Here is an 18,014-nt window from a genome sequence, read left to right as displayed (position 1 = left end):
GAGCCGCGGGGGGGCTGGGGCAGCGGGCACCCACCCCACGGCGGGACGCTGGGGGGGGCTTTTTTTTGGCGTTAAAACGCCCGCATCCCGGGACGCTGCGATGCTCGGATGTGTCGGGATGGGAATTTTCGCATTCCCCACAGCGTGTGCTGGGGAAGAGACCGGCAAGCGTTTGCCCTGGGCTTGAGCCCCCAGCGGGGGCCCGGGGGGTACCCAGGAGGGGACGCAGGCAGCCGGGGGTGCAGGGACACCCCGTAGTGCGCGCACGCGCGTGCAACACCCCCACTCACGTACACCCCAAAACCCAGCCATACCACCCCAGCCCTCCGTGCCGCCCCGCTCCGCATCCCCCCCGCCGCCGCTCCCTCCCCATCCCCCAGAGGGAATTGCGCACACCCTGCTCCTTTTTTAACCAAAATTCATTTATTTGCCACAAAAATCCGAAGCCCTGCGGGTGCCGGGGGAGCCGCCCCTGCCCGAGCCCCCCAGGGGCTCCTCCCAGGGTCTGCCCGGCCCCTGCCTCAGTTTCCCCTTCCCACGAGCAGGGCTTTCCAGCGGGGGGGTCCCCAAAGCAAGCCAGGCTCTGGGGCGAGGAGGAGGTGGCGGGGTCCCCCCAAGGAGACCAGCTCGGGGGGCGCCGGGGGGGGTCGGGGGGGTCAGGCACGGAAGAGCGTCTCCTGGGTGGCGGGGTCCAGCTTGCCCCCCGGGACCGGCCCCCCCTTGCCGCCGGGGGGGTGGCTGTGCCCCGAAGAGTAGCTGGCCGAGCGCTCGGTCCCGGGGCCGGGGGTCCGGCAGCAGAGGAGGGCGGCGCAGGCACGGCGGAAGCGGGGGTCGAAGAAGGCGTAGAGGAAGGGGTTGAGGCAGCTGTTGACGTAGGCGATGCCGGTGCAGTAGGGGTGGAGGTTGTTGAGGAAGGCGTGGAGGCCGCAGGACCACGGCAGCACCTCCAGGTCCATCAGGACGTAGAGGGTCTTCACCAGGTGGAAGGGCAGCCAGCAGCCCCCGAAGGCGGCCACCAGCACCGTGATGATGGTGAGGAGGCGCTTGCGCTTGCGGGGCCCCTCGGCCCGCTCCCGGCGGAAGTGGCTGGCCACAGTGCGGGCGATGAAGAAGTAGCAGGTCAGCATGACGGCGAAGGGGGCCACGAAGCCCAGGGCGGTGGAGGAGAGCCCCAGCCCCACCTCCCAGGCGCCCTCCGTCCCCGGGGCGGCCAGGCCCCCGTAGTCCATGTAGCAGGTGATCTTGGTGTCCCCCCCCAGGGCGGCCGCCCGCCGCAGCACCAGGGCTGGCAGGGCCAGCAGAGCCGCCAGCGCCCACAGGGCCACCGTGGCCACCAGCCCGCTGACCCGCGAGCGCAGCTTGGCGGTGGCCAGGGGCCGGACGATGGCCAGGTAGCGGTCGAAGCTCAGCCCCGTCAGGCAGAAGACGCTGGCGTACATGTTGACGAAGACCAGGTAGCTGCTGACCTTGCAGGCAGCCGTGCCGAAGGGCCAGTGGTAGCCCAGCCAGGTGTAGGCGGCCCACAGCGGCAGGGTGGCCACGAAGGTGAGGTCGGCGGCGGCCAGGTTGGCGATGAAGGTGTCGGCCGAGCGCCGGCGGTCCCGGCCGCCCTTGAAGACGGTCCAGAGGACCAGCCCGTTGCCCGCCGTGCCCAGCAGGAAGACCAGCAGGTAGATGGTGGGCAGCAGGGACAGCGAGGGGCCCCACTCGGCGTACTCGCACTCCGTCTCGTTGTCCCCGTAGGCGTAGGCGTCCATCGCCTCCTCCATGCCGCCGGCCGCTGGGCTCAGCTCAGCTCAGCTCATCCCGGGCTCACCGAGCTCCTCCGGCCCTCTGAGCCCAGCCCAACGAATCCCACCGCGTTACCTCCCCTTCCTCCTCCTCCTCCGCCCTCCTCCTTGATGGGACGGACAGGATGGATGGAGGGATGGGGGGAGCCCCCGTGGGAAATTTCACAGCTCCCCCTCCACCCTCCATCTGGCTCCTTCCTGGGGGGTTTACCAAGCTCTCACCCAAGTGTCAAAGCGTCAACCCCTGAGATAACCCCCCGCCGCAGGGCAGCTGCCTCTGGGGGAGTTCGGTCACCCCGCCGGCACCCAGGTTCGGTGCCGCGGCTCGGGGCAGCCGCCCCGGCAGGGCAGGGGGGCTCGAGGGCCGGGCAGGGGCCCGCCGCCCTGCAAGTCCGAATTTGCATTTGGGACTTCACCTTTGGGGTGCCGCGATCGGCATTTTGCATCGGGGTGTTGCACTTCGGGTTTTGCGTTTTGCGTGGGGAGTGTCGCACCGGGCGTTTTGCGGCAGGGTGCGGCACTTGGGGGACTTTGCATTTGGCGTTTGGCATTTGGGGTGTTGCATCTGGCGGTTTGCATTTGGCGTTTTGCACTTGGGATTTTAACATTTTGCTTCCAGGGCTTTGCATTTTGCAAGCAGTCGTGGCACGGGGAGGGTCCCAAATTGCCGGGGCCCCGCTTGAGTGCGACGTGCTGGGGAGGCCTTCACGCGTTTACCAAAAATCCGGGGAGGGGGAGCTGCGGGATTGCCCCCCACCTGCAAAAAGACCGTTTGAAGGCATTGTCTGCTCCAGGACCGGATGGCGACCGGGAGCCCTCGCCGTGTCCCGGTGCTGCGCAGGCTTCGCTGTCCAGTAAAGGAGCCGAAAGCAGCAACGCCTTCAGCTGAGCCAAGAAAGAAGAAAAATCACCCCCACCCAAAAATAAAATATTTGGAGGGAGCAGGAGGAGGAGGGAAGCTCCCCGCCGCGGCGGGGCACGGCCAAGCCGTGGCACGGGGCTGTCCCGCCGGGGCTGAACTCTCGCAGTTCCGGCTGTGGGGAAAAGCACTGGAGAAGCCGAGTGGGACTTTGCAAAAAGTAAAGTCCGAAAAGCCGCGAGTGCCCCGGGAGGCCGGGAAAAGCGCGGGGGGGCTCGGGCCGGGCCAAGGAGCCGGAGGAGCGGAGGTGCCTTTCGCTGTCGGAATAGGTAAATCATGAGAGGAACGGGCTGCCAAAACGGCAAGGTTAAAACCCAAGCGCCGGCGCGGTGGAGGAGCCGCGGGGATGGAGGCTGGGGGGCTCAGCCGCTGCGAGGGCAAAACCCCCCAGCGACCCCCAGCCGGCACAGGGGGTCTCTTCTGCCGGCAAAGTGGTGTAAAGAAGGGGGGGGGGGGTAAATCGGTGGCTGAAACAGGGGGGCAGCTCGAAGGGGTCTCCGGAATTAGAAAAAAACCGAGCGGTACGGGAGGGAGAGGGGCTGGGAAATGGGGGTGCGGGTCGGGAGCCCCGGAGGGGTGGGCACGGTGGCCGCCAAAGCAGCCACCCACGGGGGGCCCAAAGCCCTCAGCCTGGGAGAACAAACCAGGGCTTAATCGGGCTGGAGATAAGGACTAATAAAATACTCTGATGACCGGGACAGCCCGCTTGGCAAGGCACACGTTAACCCCGCGGGGTAAGGTGCTGAGGCCAGCAGGACTTTGAAAAATTAAAATAAAAAGCTGCTAAAAATCGACGCATAAATGCGATGGCTGCTGATTTAAGTTAAAACCCGAAGTTTGTTTGAAGAAGGGACGGACCCCCACACAAACCGAGGGATGAAGACGTTACTTAAGCCTATTAGCTAATAAATGAAGTAAAATAGGGAAATAAAAGAAATGCTAATTAGACCCTTGGTATCGCCAGCAACTGCTACAAAGGGAGATGTTCCAGCCCGGGTAACGAAGATCACTATTAATAACGATCTCAGCTATTCTTGTCTTCTGTGGGTAGCGCAGGAGAACAGGTAACCCTTTCCAGCCCCGCCAAGGCAATGCCTTGCCAAAAAGCCACCGGCGCCGCTGGGGGGCTGGAGGGTCCCCGGTCACCCCCTGCCGCCCCGGCAGCGGGGACGGCTCCACTCGTGCACGGCCCTCGGTGCCACCCCGGGGTCCCAGCGTGGTCCCTGGCACGGGGCTGGCCCGCGTGCAGCCTCCTCCGGTGGGAAGGAGCGTGCCGGCCGGCTGGAGACCCCCCGCGTTGGGTTTGCCGTAGCCACAGGCGGTGGGTCGGTGGCCGGGGCCGGGCGAAGGGCCCCGAAGCCGTGGGGAGCGGCAGCAGGGTGTTATCACCGGTGGGGGTGGCGGGGCCGATAGCGCACGCCGTTCTCTGTAACGCCATTAGGCAGCGGGAGCGTAGCCGGGGCGTGGGGAGGGGGCGACGGGGGGCTTGGGCTCTGCGAGGAGCCGTGTTCCCCCGCGGGGCCGCGGGCCGCCCCCGGGCACCCGCAGCCCCAGCCCGGGCAGCAGCAGGAGCCTCCGGGCACCTGCACTCCCAGTCCCCGGGAAGAAACCCCAGGGCCCAGCAGCCAGCGGCTCCGGCTGGCCGGCGGTGCCGAGCCAAGCCCACGTCCGTCCCTCCCGGCCCGGAGGGAGCGGCACCCGTGGGACGCGCTCGCAGGGAAGAGCCCGAGGTTTCGCTGCAGCTCCAGGATGAAGCCGAGGGCTCGGGGGACCAGCTCACGGCGCGAAGCTTCGCCGGGGAAACGCCGAGCCCGCCGAGCGTCCGCCGGGTTCCTCGGCTTGGATCCGCGCGACACGCGGCAGGCTCGGCACAAAACCCACCGCCCTGGCACGCGGCGGGGGGCCGCCCCACCGGGGACGGGGCAGGACGGCCGTCTCCCGAGAGCGGTGACCGTCCCCGCGGTGTCCCCTGGTCCCCGGGCAGGTTCCCGGGCAGCGGGAGCCCCGCAGGGGGTCGGGACTCGGGGCCGAGCTCCCGGCGCTGCCGGGCACCCCTCGCCAGGAAGGGCAGCGTTTGGCTGTGCCGCGAGGTGGGATTTGGCGGCTTCCTCCGAGGGCGGCTGCAATTACTCACATCCTACCAGGGAAGCAACAACTGCCCGGGTCCCCCTCTGCCTCTGGATCCCCCTCTTCCCGTTAGGCTCTGCCAGGAAAAAGCAGCCTCGGGGTCCCCGGCCGGGGGGCACGGCCAGGTCTCGCGGGGGCACGTGCCCCAGGCGCGGCCGCGGGGGCAGCTCGGCTGGCCGGCCCGGCCACGGCCGAGGCGGGAGGGACGCGCGCGGCCCCGCCGGCAGCGCTTCTGCTTCGGAGGCTCCAGCCCCGGCCCAGCCGCGGGGACGGGGCGTCCCCCCCCCCGCGGCCCCGGCCCAGCCCCGCGGGCACACCGCAGCCACCGCCGTCACGGGGGCCGCGGCTCTCCTGCCTCCGCAGGCTTCGCCTCGGCGGGAGGGAGGCCGGGCCGCTCAGCCTGCCGGAAGGTTGGGGGCCGGGGTGGCGCCTGTCCCCGCTCTCCCTCGGGGAGGCCCCGGCACCCGGCACCCGGCCCCCGCCACCCCGGCAAGCGGGGCGCAGGGAACGGGCAGCGCGGCGCCGCTCGGCCCCGGCGACGCGCGTGGGCAGAGGCGCGCGCACGCGCTCGGCCGCCGGCGCGGGAGGCGGCAGGCGCGAGGCGAGCGCGCAAGGGGCCGCTTCCGCAGAGGGGGCCCGCGGGGGCGCAGGGGGCGCAGCGCCGCGGGGACGAGCGTGGGCGCATCACCAGTGGGGTGGGGGGACGCCCGCGCGGGCCGGCGCAGGGGGGGCCGCAATCGCTGCGCGCGGAAGCGCGCCCCCGGCCGCGCACGCTGCCCCCGTGCAGGCACCCACGGGGTGTCGGGGTGCGCTCGTGGGGGGGGTTCCTGGCCCCCCCGCCCGGCAGCACCCACGGGCGCCCTGTGCCGCGGCTGCGGGCGGAGAGCTGCGGGCGGAGAGCTCCTCCTGCTGGCAGTCCCCGCGCCAGCGTCCCCCGCTGCCCCACGGCCACGGGCCCCACGGGGACGCCCCGTCCCGGGGACACGCGGGGGGCCGGAGGGCTGGGGCCGGGGGGCGGAGAGAAGAGCCAGGCCCCCCCGAACCAACCAACGAAGTTTTATTGTCCTGTGCGAGTGGCACCAAGATCCTGACCTGTTGCTCTTTGTCTGGAGGGCGATACGAGAGCAGGGGCGAGGGGAAGGGGGGGGCGCGCTGCTCGCCCCCAGCCCCGGGGACACGGGGACCGAGGGGAAGGGGAGCGCTGGGGGAGGCCCGCGGGCCGAGGAGGGGCAGGAAGGGGCGGGGAGGGGGACAGGGACCCTGCGAGCGTCGTACAAAGTGCATAGATGTGTGTGTGTGTGTGTGTGTGTGTGTGTGTCCCGCCACGGGGAGGGGACGGGCCTGATCCTGGGGACAGCGGCCATCAGCCTCCGGGGACGCGCTGGCAGGAGAGCGAGCCTGGAAGAGACGCAGCGGGGAGAGGGGGTGAGGACCCCGCGGGGAGCCCCAGCCCGGGGGGTGACCCAGCCCCGGGGGGTCCCTCGGCCGGACCAGGCAGGGGGGTGCCGCCGCTCCTGGCAGCAGGGAGCGCAGGGACGTGGGGACACGCTGTGCCCCCGGCCTGCGCCCCGGCCACCCCCGCCTGCACCTCCCCCTCCAGCCCCCGGCACCCACAGACAGCCCCGGCACCGGGAACGTGGGGAGGGGGAGGCCCCGGCTGCGCCCTGCCCCGAGGTCCCCCGCGTCCCCCCGGCTCCCCCACTCACCCGCTCACGGTTTCTTCTTTTTCAGCTTCAGCGCTTGCAGCCAGTGCGGGGGGGAGGCGTCGGACCTGGCGGGTGACGGCACCGCGTGGGCACGGGCCCCTGAGACGGCCCCGGGCCCCAGACCGAGCCCTGGGGACAGAGCGGCGAGGGGGCCCCGGCCGGTCCCTGCTGCCGGGGGATTCGGGCGGGCAGGGAGCGGCCGCGGTGGCCGGGGCTGTAAGGGCTGCGTCCCCAGCGCTGTTCAGGGTGGAGCAGCCCGGCTCTGCAGGCATCGGGCCCTGGGAAAGCGGGGCCCAGCAAACGCCAGAGGCGCCGGCCCGGAGAGCCCCAGCACCCCTCGATATCCCTTTGCACCTCTAAAGCGCCCCCAAAATCCTCACGCCTCTGGAAAAACCCACCCTCAGTACTGCCTCAAGCCCTCGATGGGGCACCGGACTGGGTAACAGCCCCCCCCCCGCACCTCCCCACCCTTCAGCGTCCTCCCCGCATCCACAGCACCCGGCTCACCCGTCCCCAAAGCTGCACGCACGCCCCCCGAGCCCCCCTACCCACCCCCGTCGCTCCCCACGCCCGGCCCGCGGCACGGCCGCGACTGCCGCCAGGGTCCCGCGCCCCGGCACTCACCCTGAGGACTTCTCTGGCTTGGGGGGCAGCGCCAGGGGCTTCCCACTCAAGCTGGGGATCTTGCAGGACTTGGAGCGCTGCACGTGGGGGTCCTTGGCGGGGGTCGCCTTGCTGTCCCCCGGCGGTGCCCCCTCCTCGGCCGAGCGGTTTCGGCCCCTCAGCTTGGCCTGGGCGCAGAGGAGTGAAGTCGGGCTGGCACACGCTGCTCTGCCCCCTCCCAAATCCTCCCACCGCCTCCTCCCCGTCCCGCCCCACCCCGCCCGCCTTTGGCCAACCCCAGTCCCAACCTGCCTCAGTTTCCCCTCCCTTCCACCTGGCCGGGAGCCGTCACCCCGCTCGCTGGGGGTCCCGGCGGGCCCCACCTTGAGGGCAGACGTGTTGAGGCCGGGAAAGAGCGGCACCTTGACCCCCTTGCTCGATGGGGACGCTCGCACCCGCCGGCTCTTGGGTTCTTCCGCTGCCTCCTCGTCAGAGGACACTGCTGGGCGGGCTGGACGGGGCTCTGCGGGTGGGACACGGAGGACAGCGTCACCGTGAGACGCCTCTGCTGAGGACACACGGCCCCGCGGTCCCTCTCCTGTTGTCACCGACCCACGGGCTCTCACCTGTGGAGTCCCGGAAGATCCAGCTGTCCCCTTCCGAGGCGGCCCCGGGGCGGAGGGCCGGCGCCCGGTGCCTGCGCTTGCGGCCCAGGTTGGCCTTGCTGCGGTACACGCTGCTGTCCAGGACCTCCGTGTCCTGCAGAGCCACGGGGACAGCTCAGTGCCCAGCACCGGCGAGCCCCAGGACCCCCACTCCACCCACCCAGTGTGCCCACGGACCCCCCACGGCAGCACAGGGGGGCCCTGAATCCACAGCCTGCCCCTCGGGGCTAAAGCCCCCATCCCCAGAGGGGGACAGGAACAGGGCCCCCAGACAAGCGTCTCTCTGACGGCCGGGCACCCCCAGGGCCGTACGAGGCGGGGGCTGGAAGCTGCCCCCTCCCCGCTTACCTCCAGGAAGGTGAATTCCTGCCCGCCGTGGTCCGCGGGTCCCTCGGGCTGAGGGGCGCCCGGGAGGAGCCGCTCCTCCTCCCAGCTTGGTGGTCTCTTCCCATCCGGGTGGTCCAAGGGGGCTTCTTCGTTCTCCGAGTCTGGCAGCGTCCCGCCGGCAGCCTCCGGCAGCAGAGGGGAGGCCCTGGGGCTCCGCGGGGCAGCGGCCGGCTCGGGGAGGTCCCTCTCCTCCTCGGTGGGGCTGGGCGGCTCGCTCCGGGGGGACTCCGCAGCTGGGGGGTCAGCCGCAGCATCGCCCATCGGCGGGCTGGGGTCCGAGAGATGGATGCTTCTGCTCGGGGAGACAAGAGGAGAGAGACCCCAGAGTTCCTCCAGCTCCAGCTAACGCAAGCCCTTCCCCTGCCCCGAACCTCGCCTCCGTCGGCCTCCAGGGGAAACTGAGGCACGGGGAGGGCCAAACGCTGCTCCCGTGAAGTCAGGACAGGACCCGGGTGTCCAGGACTCTGCCCCCTCTCCCAGGATGTCACACCAAGGGGGTGGCACCTCTGGGAAGTTCCCCCAAAGCCCCTTCCCAAAGGCTGGGGCAGAACTTGGGGTCTGGAGAGGACAAGGAGGCTGCCAGACTCACAGGGGCCTCAGGCCAACTCTCCCCCTTGGGGCAGAGAAAGGGGTCAGACCCCCCAGTAGGGTCACCAGCCCCCAGGAGGTGGCCAGGGGGACACCAGGTGACCAAGGGACCCCAAGGGGCAGGAGGAGGAGGAGGAGGATCGGGGCCACCCGGGGTGCGGGAAGGCGCTGGCAGCAGGAAACCGCACAGCTCCCGGGGCAGGGGGTGGGGGCTCCCCACTGCCCCACACGAGCCGACCAGGCTGGGGCCTTCCCGAGGCCCACGGGGCTTTCGCTTCCCTCCTCCTGGAATCCTTGTTTTCAGGCAGCTTGAGGGAATTTATCATTTTGGGAATTCCCAGCTCCATAAGTTGGCTGAAATCAGAGTTCCCACATCCTGGCAAAGCAGTAAGGGCACGGGGCTAATTCTGCCGCTCTTTCAGGGGGCTGAGGGAACACCAGCACCCCCCAAACTTGGCGCACAGCTCCCCACGTCAGAGGGAGACCGGCACAAGAAGCCCCAAAGGCATCATCCCCTCCTGGATCAGCTCAAGATGGCAGATCCTGCTGGGACAAGTCGAAACCCAGTCCCTCGAAAAGTTCCTGCTCCAGTTGCAGGGTCAGAGGCTACACGGGGAAACGCGGAGGCTGGGGAAGAGGAGCTCTGGCAGCCCAGGGCCGGAGGCAGCAGGTCCCCCAGCTATAAGTGAGGCACGGTAGGACGCCAGTACGAGGCCCACAGCTTTGGAAATCCCTGCCGCAGGACGGCACGGGCACCCGAGGGGGACGGATCCCTCCCCGGGGCCACGCTGCCACCGCCAGCGCCCTCCTTACCCATCCGCCGAGCTGGCGTCATCTCCCGGGCTCAGCTCCCTGGCACCAAAGTCCCGGCTCCGGGCCGCACAGCGGGCGCCGAACGCGCTGGCCCACTCCCGGCGCTTGGCCTCGGCGTCACACAGCTCCACGCTCCAGCCGCCTGCGTCGAGGTCCTGGCTCCAGCCTGGCTCTTCCACCCCAGCTTCCCGGGGCTGGGCAGAGCTGCCCGGGGCAGGCAGGCCCTGATCCCAGGCCGTCTGGCCCAGTCCAACCCCGCCAGCATCACCAGTGCCCACGCAGCTGGTGGCACGCGAGCCGCCAAAGGAGAGATCCCTGTGCCAGTCTCCCAGGGGCTCCTGCAGGCCCCCGGGCCTCATTCCACCACCCCAGGACATGGAGCCATCTGATGACGCTCCGGCGCCGGAGGGATCTGGCGCCCGCTCCGTCCCAATGATGCCAAATTGGTTGTGGCGCTCGGCTCCTCCAAGCTCTTCAGCCCAGTCCCTGCTGTTGGCGGTACCGCGCTCCTGCCGGTCGCTGCTGCCCCAGCCGGGCTCCTGCGCCGGGGGATCGGGGGCACAGGAGCCAGGCAAGTCGTCTTTCCTGACACCAAAAGCATCGGCCAGCTCGGTTTGGCCAATGCTGCGCTCCCCAGCCCAGCTCAGCCGGCCAGGACTAAACTCCCTTCCTTCCTTTTCGGTGTTCGCAGAGCTGTACTCGCTGGCCCAGGTTGGTCTGCTGGGGCTGAGCTCCCTGTCCTGGGTCTCCACATCCCTGGTGCCGTATTCGTCATCCCAGGCTGGTCTGCTGGGCTTGAACCCGCTGTCCTGGGTCTCCATCTCTCCGCTGCTGTACTCACTGGCCCAGGCCGGTCTGCTGGGGCTGAACTCCCCGTCCCGGGTCTCCACACCCCTGGTGCTGTACTCGCTGGCTTCGGCCGGTCTGCTGGGGCTGAACTCCCGGTCCTGGCTCTCCATGTCCCCGCTGCGGTACTCGCTCTCCCAGGCTGGCCTGCTGGGGCTGAACTCCCGGTCCTGGCTCTCCACGTCCCCGCTGCAGTACTCGCTCTCCCGGGCCGGTCTGCTGGGGCTGAACTCCCGGTCCTGGCTCTCCATGTCCCCGCTGCGGTACTCGCTCTCCCAGGCCGGTCTGCTGGGGCTGAACTCCCGGTCCTGGCTCTCCATGTCCCCGCTGCGGTACTCGCTCTCCCGGGCCGGTCTGCTGGGGCTGAACTCCTGGTCCTGGCTCTCCACGTCCCCGCTGCGGTACTCGCTCTCCCAGGCCGGCCTGCTGCGGCTGAACTCCCGGTCCTGGCTCTCCACGTCCCCGCTGCGGTACTCGCTCTCCCAGGCCGGCCTGCTGGGGCTGAACTCCCGGTCCTGGCTCTCCATGTCTCGGGCGCTGTACTCACCAGTCCAAGCCGGTCTGCTGGGGCTGAACTCCCGGTCCTGGCTCTCCATGTCCCTGGTGCTGTAGTTGCTGTCCCAGGCCGGCCGGCTGGGGCTGAACTCCTTGTCGGGGGTCCCAGTGTCCCCAGTGCTGGATCTGCCAGCCCAGCCCAGCGTAAAATCCTTGTCCTTGGTCTCAGCGCCCCTGCTGCTGTATTTACCGGCCCACTCCGGGGTGAGCTCCCCGTCCTTCATCTCCGCATCACTGGTGCCGTATTCACCGGCCCACACGGGTGTGATCTCCCCGTCCTGGCTCTCTGGGTCCCCGGAGCCGTATCTGCTAGCCCAGCTGGGCTGCCTGGAGCTCGGCTCCTCGTCCTGCTGCTGGCCGCATCCCACGCCGTAGCTGCTGCTCCAGTCAGCCTTCCCGGAGCCGATCTCCTCCCGGCTGCCCACGCTGTCCAAGCCGTAGCCTGTGCCCCACTTGGGTTTGCCGGCACCGAAGTCTCGATCCTGCAGGCAGCCTTCCCCCACGCCGTGGGATTTGGACCAGTCGCTGCAGCCCAGTCGCGTTTCCCCCAGCTCCATCCCTTTGTACTCGCTGCCCCAGTCCTTTGTGGCGGTGCCGAAGGGCCCGTCCTGCCCGTCCCCATCCCTGACGCTGCGGGTGCTGTCCCAGCTTGATTTTGTCCCGAATTCCTGGTCCCGCTCTGTCTCACCGGGCCAGTCTCTCTCCCTGGGCACAGCCTCACGGGTCCAGTCGAAGGTGCCGGCCTGGGGAGGTCTGCCAATGCCGAATTCACTGCACAGGTCCTTCCGCGACCAGCCGAGCAGGTCCTGCGGGCAGAGGGGGAGAAGGGGGAGAGGGGGTTACAGGGCTCACGCAGCAGAGAGGAGAGTCTGAGAGGAAAAGCGGGGGGAAAATACCCTCGGGTGCCTGGGGCACACCGCACAAGCAGGGTGCCCTTCCCGGGGCAGGGGCCTAGATCCTGCCGCCTGCCCCCCCACCCCGCGGGGCCCCCCGTTCCGGGCTGGGAGCTGCCGGCTGCCCGGGGGAACCCACAGCCGCCGTGCCTGCCCCGGGCCCTCCCCAGCCCAGCGCCTGCCGAGCCCTCCCCAGCTCGTCCTGCGGCTCCAAGTCGGCCAGCGGCCGCCAGAGGATGGCCGCGGTCCCCGGCTCACCAGCCACGGCTCCCCAGCGGGCCCCGCGGCCGCACCCTGGCTCTCCCTGCCGGCACGGCACGCTCCCGCTCGGCCTCCACCCAACCCGTCCCAGCGCCCTACGTGCGCCCGGCGAGGCCCGGCCCTGCCGGACAGGAGCCCAGCGCCACACCGACGCCGTGGCCCGGTGCTAACCCTCGCCGCCGCGGAGCCGCCGGCTCCCTGCGCCCCCTTACCTCCGGCCCCTCCGCGTCCGGAGAGCCGCACCCCGCGGCGTGGGCCCCGGGCGACGCCAGCAGCTCCGTCAGCCAGCCCGGGTCGGCGTGGGGACCGGGACCCCGCGAAGATCCTTCGGCCTGGCCCGGCCCGCCGGGGCCCTGCAGGCTCACGGGGCGGTCGCCCGCCGGCGCCCAGGCCGAGTCGGCCGCGGTGGCCGGAGCCGGCGGGGCCAGGGCCGGCGGGGCAGCCTCGATGAGGAGGCTGAGCTGGGTGGGGGGCTCGGGCTCAGCCAGGTCCCGGCCAGGCTCTGTCACGCAGAGAGGGGAGCGGGGCACGGTGGCATCCCGCTCTGCCTCCCCTTCCTCCTCCTCCTCCTCCTCCGCCGAGCCCTCGGCCTCTTGCTGGGCCACGGGACCCCCCGGACAGGGAGCCCCCTCTGCTCCCCGGCTGCTGGCCACCGCGGGGCCGGGCCCTTCAGATCCGCCGTCCCCCCGGGAGCACGGGGGGCAGGGGGCCGGATCATCCGACTCGCCCTCTTCGGACAGCCCCGAGTCGGCCGTCTCCTGGATGGGGGACCGGGGGGGGGACGCGAGCCGCCGTGCCCCCCGCGAGGGGAACGTCCACTCGAAGGACTGGGAGAGGCTCCAGCCAGACTCACTGCCCAGGGACGGCTCTGACAGCGGGTCCCCGGGACGGGGCAGGGCGCCCAGCGAGCCCCCCAGCTCCCCCATGCCCTGCCCCGCCGTCGGGGGCTGCAACACCCCCTCTGAAGAGCGCCGGAGCCCCGAGTCCCTGGAAGGGGGAGGGGGGCTGAAGTCAGGACCCTCGGGGGACTGTGGGGACACTGGGGAGTCATCGGGTCCCTCCGGGGAGCCCGGGGGACGAGAGGCTTTAGCAGGGGGCTCAGGGGGTGGGCCGGGGGGGCCCAGGTACTCAGCGGCGGCCTCGGGAGAGCCGGGGGGGCAGGTGACTCTGAGGGGCAGCTCGGGAGTGCCGGGGGGGCTGGCAGTATCGGGGGATCCCTCCCCGGGAGTGTGGGGGGAGCCGGGGGAGCGGGAGATGCCGAGCCGGGGTTCGGCTGCGGAGGAGGGAGCACCCGGGGCCTGGATGGAGGCGGCCGAGACCTCGGCTGGAGGCCGAGCAGGGGATTCGGGGGAGCCGGGGGCCAGTGTGGGGGAGCCGGGGGCCGGGAGCTCTGCGGGGGCATCAGGAGAGCCGGGGGCCGAGGCAGAGGGCTCGGCGGGCCGGAAAGGAGCGCCCGGGGCCGGGGCCGGGGCCGGGGCCGGGCAGGTGGGGGGCCTTGGGGAGCCAGGGGGTCCGAGGGCGCCCGGCTGGAGAGAGGAGAGCTGTGGAAAGAGCCGGGGGGATGTCACGTCACTCGAGAGGAACCTCCCAGGCGTCACCCGCCCCCAGATCACAGCCCCCCTCTCCCAGCCTGGATCTCCGGCGAGGGTCCCCTCCCCGAACCCGAGGCAGGCGGTGCCCGTGCTTCCTGCCAGCCCCAGGCTGCTTCCTGCGTGACTCAGCCCGGGCGGCTCCCAGTGGCCCCCGGCCCCGCTCCCTGCCCCGAGCCCCCCGCCGCCCCCCTCGAGCGCCCACCCTCCAGCAGCGCGGAGACAGATGGAGAGGAAGAACTGAAGCAGGAGGAAGTAAAAACACCCCCAGCCCGGACCCCCCACCCCGCCAGCATCACCCTGCCCAGCGCCGCCGGGGTTAGTCCCCCTCACGGGGGTGACCCGGTGCCGCCGCCTGGGCTGCCACCCCCGGTGTCACCGTGGCCTGGTGTCCCGGCCACTGCCCCGAGCACGGGCAGGGAGAGGGGTTGGCGGGGAGCCCGAAAGGGCCTGCCCTGCCACATACCTGCCGGGTCACCGAACCCCGGCTGGTGACTCACGGCTGCGCCCTGCCCACGCCTCGGCAGCGGCGCTGGCACACGCCACCCCCTCCAAAATGACCTGGCCCCGCGCCCGGGCACCCAGCGCGGGGGGCACCCGGCACCCCAAGGAGAAAGGAGAGAGACGCACCCCGCAGAGAGGGAGCCCCGGAGGAGACAGGAGAGCCCCGAAGGAGAGAGCCCAGGAGCGGAGCCGCCGCGGCGCGGGAGGGCGAGGCGAGAACTCACGTCAGGGGGGGAAGACGGCCTCCGGCGTCCGCGGGGTTCCCCGGCACAGCTCAGGCCGGCTGGGGGGGAGCCGCTGACGGAGAGAATCGGGGAAGGAGGGTAAATTCCTCCCGTGCGCCTCTGCCCTCCTCTCCCACCGCCCGCCGAGGCGCCTCCCGGCCCCAAACCACCCGCTCTGGCCGCAGGACGGGGTCGGGCGAACCGCAAGAACCCTTCAATCGCTGCAAGCCGTACCCAAAACCGGCACTGAACTATCAGCAAGGTTTTGACTGCAGAGGGGAGGGAGGCAAATCAGCCGCAATCCCCTTTCCGGAACGTTTTCAGCCCTCTGGAGAGGGACTTTCTCACACTCAGGTTTAAAATAGCCCCCGTCTCGCTCTCCCGGAGGTGCCCGGCTTTCGGGAGCGTGGCCAAGCACTGGCTCTCACCCAGGACATCCTGCAGCCAGGAGTGCCGCAGATCTGCCGGCTCCCTCCGCCTTGGCACGGCCCGGCAGGAAAAAAAAATAGCAAGGGTGGGAAAAAGGGAGCATTTCCCCAGGGGAGAGACCCCCTCCCCGTTATTCCCAGCCTCGGGGCGGCCCCTGTCCGGGCAGCGGGCCGGCCAGCTGGCTCGCTTCCCAGCCCTCGGGGGCTGCGGGCACGCGGCAGCTCCTCAACCGGGACAGCCCGTTCCTGCGGTCTGGACAAACCGCCCGGCGCTGCGGCGGCCGCCCCGGCCTTCCCACGGAGGCTGCTCAAGGCGCTGCCTGCTGAGGAGGAACACCGGCCTCGTGCCGGCGACCAGACCTCAGCTCCGTTACTCCCATCCCCGCAGCCTCTCACCCCCCCGGGGTCGGCCCCCGGCCCCTCACCTCGTCTCGGCAATCGGGCATCCGTCATCCCCCGGCCCCAGCTCGCCCACCGCGGGTTGGGGTGTCTGGCGGGCTTCGCCGGGGGGGGCTCCATCCGCCTCCCCGCTGGGGCGTCTCCGGAAGGCGGTGAAGGTCTTAGAGCCGAAACGAGAGGAGGGATCGGGGCAAAAGGGCGAGAGCCGGGCTCGGTCCGGGCTCCCCGGGCCCTCCCGGCTGTCCATTTTGGCCAGGATCTCCTCCACGGTGGTGCCTGGAAATCGCTCCGGTTTGGACGCCACCGGCACCGGCGTCACCTTGAAGGGAGCCGGGCCTTTGCGAGGGGGGGTCGGCGGGGCGGGGGGCACCTCCTCCCCGGAGGCCGAAACCGAGTCCTCAGCGGCTGCGACCGGAGGGGACGGGAGCCCCTTCCCGTTGGGGGTCTCGGGTGACTTGAGGGTGAAGGAGGGGCGCCTGAGGGGCCCCCCCGAGCTGCCCCCGCTGTAGGGCTGGGGCCCTGCCAGGCGGTTCATCTTCTCGGCAGAGGGCAGCTCCGGGCGAGGGTGCCGCGGCCCCGGCGGCGGGTGTGGCAGGGAGGGCTTGGCGGGCACGGCCGGCTTGGGCAGCACCCGGGGTTTGGGCCGGACGGGCGGCTTGGGGCGAGCATTGCCTGCGAGAGAAACGAGGAGAGGAGAAACGCCGCGTTGGAGGAGCACCGCAGCCCCGCCGGGCTCCCTGGGGAAGGCCAGCAGGGCACAATGGGCCGAGAACAGCCCTCGGGCGCCCGCCTGGCATCCCCAGGGGGGCTCTCCCAGCGCAGACCAGACCGGCAAACCCTCCAACCCCGACTTCTCCCGCCCCCACGGGGACAGACCTTTCTCGGGGCTGCCGGCCGCCAGCCCAGCCCCCCCGGCGCCTGTGGCAGAGGCGCAGGGCAAGGCGGGGCGCAGGGGCTGCGGCTGGGAGGCCATGGCGAAACCGGGCCCGGAGCTCAGTGGACACGGTGCAGGGTCAGCCCCTGGGGAGAGAGGAAGGAGGGAGAAGCGTTCCGGGGAGCGTCCCTTCACCCGCGCTCTGAGGCCGGTGGGCCCAGCGGCAGGCAGCCGCCCCCTCCGGCCACGCTGCGCCACGGTACCAACCTCCCAGCCCTGCGCCAAACCCTCGTGTCCACCTGTGCCGGCACCCGGACAGCATGCCAAGCCGCTATCGCGCCGCCAACCCCCTCTTCGCCGGTACCACCCTTTGTACACCGGCCCCGGCTCGCCCGCACCAACCGGGCACGGCGCGGTAACCCCAAACGCCGCGTCAAACCCCCCTCTGCCTGCGCCCCCTCGTACGCATCGGTAGCGTACCCCGTCCTCGGTCACCTGGACCGGCTCCCGCACGCCGCGAACCCCCCAAACACCGTGCGGTTCCTCGTTTACCTGTCCCGGCCCTGCGTCAGCCCGTCCCAGCCCCCCAACACACACGTCACCCCCACCAACCCCTCCCAAACACCGGGCCGGACGCCGGTTTGCCCCGGTGACCACATCAGCCCTCTCCCCCACACGCCAGCCCCAGTTCTGCTGTGCCAGCCCCTCGCCAAGGCCCGCAGGCCCTGCCAGCCCTCGTCGGCCTGTGCCAAGCCCCGGCCCCGCGCCAAGCCCCGCAGGCCGTGCCAGCCCCCAGCGGCCCCGAAGGTGCCGGCCCTCCCCCCGCCCCCCGGGGCCGGAGCACCCCCACACGCACCCCAGCCTCCGCGGCCCGGCGGAGGGGCCGTGGGACGCCCCGCTCACCGTCCCCACAGCAGCCTCATGTCCGGGGTGGGTCGGGGACACGGGTGGGGGGGCGCCGGGCGGGCGGGGAGGGTGGGCTGCCGTCCCCACGGGTCTCACGCTGCCGCCGCTCCCGTGACTCACCGGGGCTGCGGGGACAGGAAAAACCCGCTCGGTGCCTCCTCCCGGCCCTGCCCTCCCCTCCTCTCCTCTCCCCGCCTCGCTCCCTCCTGCCCCGCCGGGGTCCACCCCCCCCAGACCCCCCCCGTCCACGGGGGAACCGCCGTCACGGCCGCCCCAGCCCACATCTGGAAGCCATCGGGCCCCGTTCCCAACCCCTTGGCAGCCCCGGGACGGTGACGAGGCCCCGCTCCCCGCCCCGGGATGAGGGTCCGGCCCGGCCCGGCCCGGCCCGTGTTCCCCCCCCCCGCAAGTCCTCCTCCGGCGGGGCCTACTCCCGTTGCCCCGGCAACGAAGCCCCCGCTCGAGTAGCTGGATAGGCCGCAGCCAGCGGGCCTAGGCCCGTCGCCGTGGCAACGGAGCCCCCCGCTCGATTTTGGGGAAAGGGGGAGGTACCGAGCCCGTTGTGCCCGCCGGGGCCGAAGCCGCGGGACCCTGCGGCTTCGGCCCCGGCGGGCACAACGGGCCCGGGGGGGGATCCCGGTTCCGCGTAGGCCCGGCCCAGCGGAGCGACCCCCGCTCACCCGCTGCCGCCGCCGCCGCCGCCGCTGCATATTCATGAGCGCGCGCCCGCCCCCCCACCGCTGACCACGCCCCTCTCCCCCCTCCTCCACCCCACTCCTCCGCCAACCAGCGAGAGCGGCGGGCCAGAGCGGCCCCGGCGCCGCGTGGCCGGGCGGACCACTGAGAGGAGGGGCTAGAGAGGCGCCGCGTCCCACCCCCACCCCCCCACTCCCGTGGCTGGGTTTACCATAGAGAGGGCGCTAGAGAGGCTCCCAGC

The 18,014-nt window shown here is 71.4% G+C and overlaps 2 protein-coding genes across 6 annotated transcripts; both read right to left on the bottom strand.

The window, feature by feature from the left end:
• Positions 1-465: 465 nt before the first annotated feature.
• APLNR (apelin receptor) lies at positions 466-4,377 on the bottom strand. Its single transcript, XM_075501689.1, has one exon. The coding sequence runs from the start codon at positions 1,767-1,769 to the stop codon at positions 657-659; it is 1,113 nt and encodes a 370-aa protein (XP_075357804.1). The 5' UTR covers positions 1,770-4,377; the 3' UTR covers positions 466-656.
• Positions 4,378-5,872: 1,495 nt separating this feature from the next.
• On the bottom strand, positions 5,873-17,781 carry TNKS1BP1 (tankyrase 1 binding protein 1). Of its 5 annotated transcripts, none has more exons than XM_075501677.1 (13): positions 17,758-17,781; positions 17,075-17,202; positions 16,174-16,317; positions 15,324-15,969; positions 14,471-14,543; positions 12,366-13,694; positions 9,599-11,805; positions 8,159-8,492; positions 7,772-7,904; positions 7,529-7,668; positions 7,167-7,333; positions 6,543-6,607; positions 5,873-6,234 (listed from the first exon to the last, which is right to left on the bottom strand). In XM_075501677.1, exons 3-12 carry the CDS (start codon positions 16,268-16,270, stop codon positions 6,547-6,549), a joined length of 5,187 nt encoding a protein of 1,728 aa, XP_075357792.1. In that variant the 5' UTR covers positions 16,271-16,317; positions 17,075-17,202; positions 17,758-17,781; the 3' UTR covers positions 5,873-6,234; positions 6,543-6,546. The 5 variants fall into 5 exon arrangements, with proteins under 5 accessions (XP_075357792.1, XP_075357789.1, XP_075357793.1 ...); XM_075501674.1 differs by having other exon boundaries at positions 17,028-17,202; positions 17,758-17,774; XM_075501678.1 differs by having other exon boundaries at positions 8,159-8,489; positions 17,028-17,202; positions 17,758-17,773.
• Between the last annotated feature and the right edge of the window lie 233 nt (positions 17,782-18,014).

This window comes from Mycteria americana, chromosome 5 (genome assembly GCF_035582795.1).
Source record: "Mycteria americana isolate JAX WOST 10 ecotype Jacksonville Zoo and Gardens chromosome 5, USCA_MyAme_1.0, whole genome shotgun sequence".
In the NCBI taxonomy this organism is placed as follows: Eukaryota; Metazoa; Chordata; class Aves; order Ciconiiformes; family Ciconiidae; genus Mycteria; species Mycteria americana.
The sequence above is the reverse complement of the archived record's forward strand: the minus strand, read 5'-3'. Positions and strand labels throughout refer to the sequence as shown.

Coding starts and splice junctions, on each gene's coding strand:
- TNKS1BP1 (XM_075501677.1), bottom strand. CDS start 16,270: ATGGCCTCCCAGCCGCAGCCCCTGCGCCCCGCCTTGCCCTGCGCCTCT. Junction 11,806..12,365: donor CGGACGCGGAGGGGCCGGAG/GTAAGGGGGCGC, acceptor CTCTGCCCGCAG/GACCTGCTCGGCTGGTCGCG. Junction 8,493..9,598: donor GACGCCAGCTCGGCGGATGG/GTAAGGAGGGCG, acceptor TGTCTCCCCGAG/CAGAAGCATCCATCTCTCGG.
- APLNR (XM_075501689.1), bottom strand. CDS start 1,769: ATGGAGGAGGCGATGGACGCCTACGCCTACGGGGACAACGAGACGGAG.